General features: G+C 39.9%; 1 protein-coding gene across 1 annotated transcript; it reads right to left on the bottom strand.

Annotated features, from left to right (window-relative positions):
- Positions 1-138: 138 nt before the first annotated feature.
- Positions 139-2931, bottom strand: LOC311509878 (transcriptional repressor CTCF-like; the record flags this gene model as incomplete). The annotated part of the gene is made up of 4 exons (XM_084575316.1): positions 1566-2931; positions 1353-1473; positions 396-545; positions 139-299 (listed from the first exon to the last, which is right to left on the bottom strand). Coding segments are annotated over exons 1-4 (588 nt in total), but the record flags the coding sequence as incomplete, so codon positions are not given.
- Positions 2932-3000: the final 69 nt, after the last annotated feature.

Raw genomic sequence — 3000 nt, 5'->3', positions numbered from 1 at the left:
TAGATATAGATACGATAACGATATATCGTTCAGCCCTAATTTATAGTGTCACTGTCTTCAGGGTGCCAGCTTTGATATTTGTATAAAATCAATAATTTGTAAACCTACGTATCACAAGATAATTGTATACAAACATACCTGGCGGCAACAATAGTCACACATGTCACATTTGAACCTCTTCTCATTCTTATGAGACTTCTGGTGTTGGATCAGAGCGTAGCGCTCATGAAAAACAGCGTCACAGTAGCGACACTTCTTTCCAGTCTCAATAAATGAGTGCTGCTTACGAAGATGGACACCTGGAGATGCACATAAACGACAAGAGAGGTTAGGTGTGGAAAAAATATGGCTGCAAACTCTTATTTGTCTGGTAGGTGTATAAAGTCTTGTGTTACCCAAGTCACTCTTGCGTGCAATGACAGTGTCACAGTGTGGACAATGGAATTTGGCCACATTTTCTGTGTGTTTCTGCAGAATGTGCATCTTCATGGTTCCACTCTGGGTGAATCGGGCATGGCAGATGTAACACTCATAAGGTTTCTCTCCTAAAAAGTACATTAAAAATGTTTTGGGGTTACTGTTTAGTGTTACTATTAATGTAGTCTAATGCAATCTAGCAGAGCAACCAAATAATACAGTAGCAAACTAAGAGATATTAATAGGGTAGTAGGCACAAAACATAATGTATAAAATATTTGAAAAGTACAGATTTAACAGATTTACTGTATCAACCAGTATTGTCCTATTTTCAGTTATTACAAAACAAAATGCCAATTAATTAACAATTAATGAATTAGAGCCACAACCAACTACCTGAGAGGATCAATGACACCAGAATAGCAAATTCAGATTTTTTGGCCGTATTCACACAGTCTACCAAAAGGCAGAAGAACAATTTAAGTCCATGGCAAAATATTTGGGGCTCAATTGTTTTTAACATCTCTACAAATATAAGCTTTTTGGTAACATAAATGGGTACCATGCCTTTCACGATATGATATGGTCATACTTCAGTAATCTCCTTCATGCGTTGACCTGTTTTGTTATATGAGGTGACACTGGAAATGAGGCAGTTAACGTTAACTGTGCTATAGCTGTGGTTTTTGAGATAGGTTTGGTGATAGCATCAAAATCTCACAGAGACTCAAGATGCTCCCATTACACAGCATATCTTTGTTTCAAGTGCTGCAACATGTTTGTCATGCGGCTACTTTTAGTTAACTTAACATAGCACTGAAGTAATGTGGCTACCTTTGTTTGGTAGGATTTCATCATCTTTATGTTTTCCCTAAAATAACAACCAGACATTCTTGTCTTCCTTGTAAAAAATCTGTTAAAAATTTTGGTTTTACCTGAGTGTGTCCTCATGTGTCTCTTAAGTTTGTATGTGTCTCTGCTGGCATAGCTGCAAAGACTGCACTGGAATGGACGCTCACCAGTGTGAGAACGAATGTGACGCTTTAGTTTGCTCACCTACACAAAAAGTCACAACAGTTGCACATATAGTAATCATTAACAATGATCTTGCTTTTAAAGAGCGAAATGCAGGCAAGAATTCATCTTACCTCCACACTGGCATAATCACACATGGAGCATTTGAAGGGTTTCTCATGTGTGTGTTTGTAGCGCCGATGGCGTACAAGCTCTCCACTAGTCACAAAGGCCATATCACAGTCTGTGCACTTGTGTGGACGAGTTCCTGCATAAAAACAATAAGACATAAGCAGGGCTCCAGAATTCAACCAAATACTCGTAGCCAATAACAGGAAAACTATGTGTTGACAACAATTTCAGTAACTCTGTTCATTACTTTTTGTCGGATAAATTATTATTATTATTATTATTGTGGGAATGTTGTTTTACAGCGCTGAGATGCAGTTAGAAGTTGCCCTTCGAACTAATGAGCAGTGAATAAGCTGGAACTTGTCATAATTGTAACTTGTTGTGGAAAGATATATAAAAATGTCTTAAAAAATGTTGCAGCAGTCTATTTTGCTGAAATTTCCTTGCAGCAATGGTACTCAGTAGATTGTATGGCCCCCACATGCTTGTGTGCAAGCATGACAACGCTTGGGCATGCTCCTAATGAGACAACACATGGTGTCCTGAGGCATCACTGAGCTCCTGGACAGACTGAGCTGCGACCTGGTGACGTAGGATGGACTGAAACATAATGTTCCAGCGATGTTCTATTAAATTTAAGTCAGGTCAGCATGGGGGCCAGTCAATGGTATCAGTTTTTTCATTCTCCAGGAACTGCCTGCTGACTGTCGCCACGAGATTAGGCATTGTCACCAGGATGAACCCAGGACCCACTGTACCTGTGTAGACTCTGACAATGGGTCCAACAATTTCATCTGTTGGCCACCACAAAGTCCAGACTTTAACCCCACTGAGAATCTTTGGGATGTGCTGGAGAAGGTTTTATGCAGTGGTCAGACTCTCCCATTATCAATACAACATCTTGACAGGTCATGACAACTGAAAAATTAACAACACTAGATGGAAACAAATCTTAAGACATTACAGAAGCTTATCGAAACAATGCCACAGCGAATGCATGCTGCAATCAAAGCTAAAGGCGGTCCAATGAAACATCAGAGTGTGTGAACTTTTTTTGGTGGTGACTTTTATTTGGCCAGGCAGTGTGTGTGTGGGCGCATAAATATATATATATATATACACTATATTACCAAAAGTATTCGCTCACCCATTCAAATGATCAGAATCAGGTGTTCTAATCACTTGGCCTGGCCCCAGGTGTATAAATTCAAGCACTCAGGCATGCAGACTGTGAAACAAGACATTTGTGAAAGAATGGGCCGCTCTCAGGAGCTCAGTGAATTCCAGCGTGGAACTGTCATAGGATGCCACTTGTGCAACAAATCCAGTCGTGAAATTTCCTCGCTCCTAAATATTCCACAGTCAACTGTCAGCTCTATTATAACAAAATGGAAGCGTTTGGGAAAAACAGCAACTCAGCCACGAAGTGGTAGGCCA

This window comes from Chelon labrosus (assembly GCF_963514085.1).
Source record: "Chelon labrosus genome assembly, contig: SCAFFOLD_352, whole genome shotgun sequence".
Classification (NCBI taxonomy): Eukaryota; Metazoa; Chordata; class Actinopteri; order Mugiliformes; family Mugilidae; genus Chelon; species Chelon labrosus.
The sequence above is the reverse complement of the archived record's forward strand: the minus strand, read 5'-3'. Positions and strand labels throughout refer to the sequence as shown.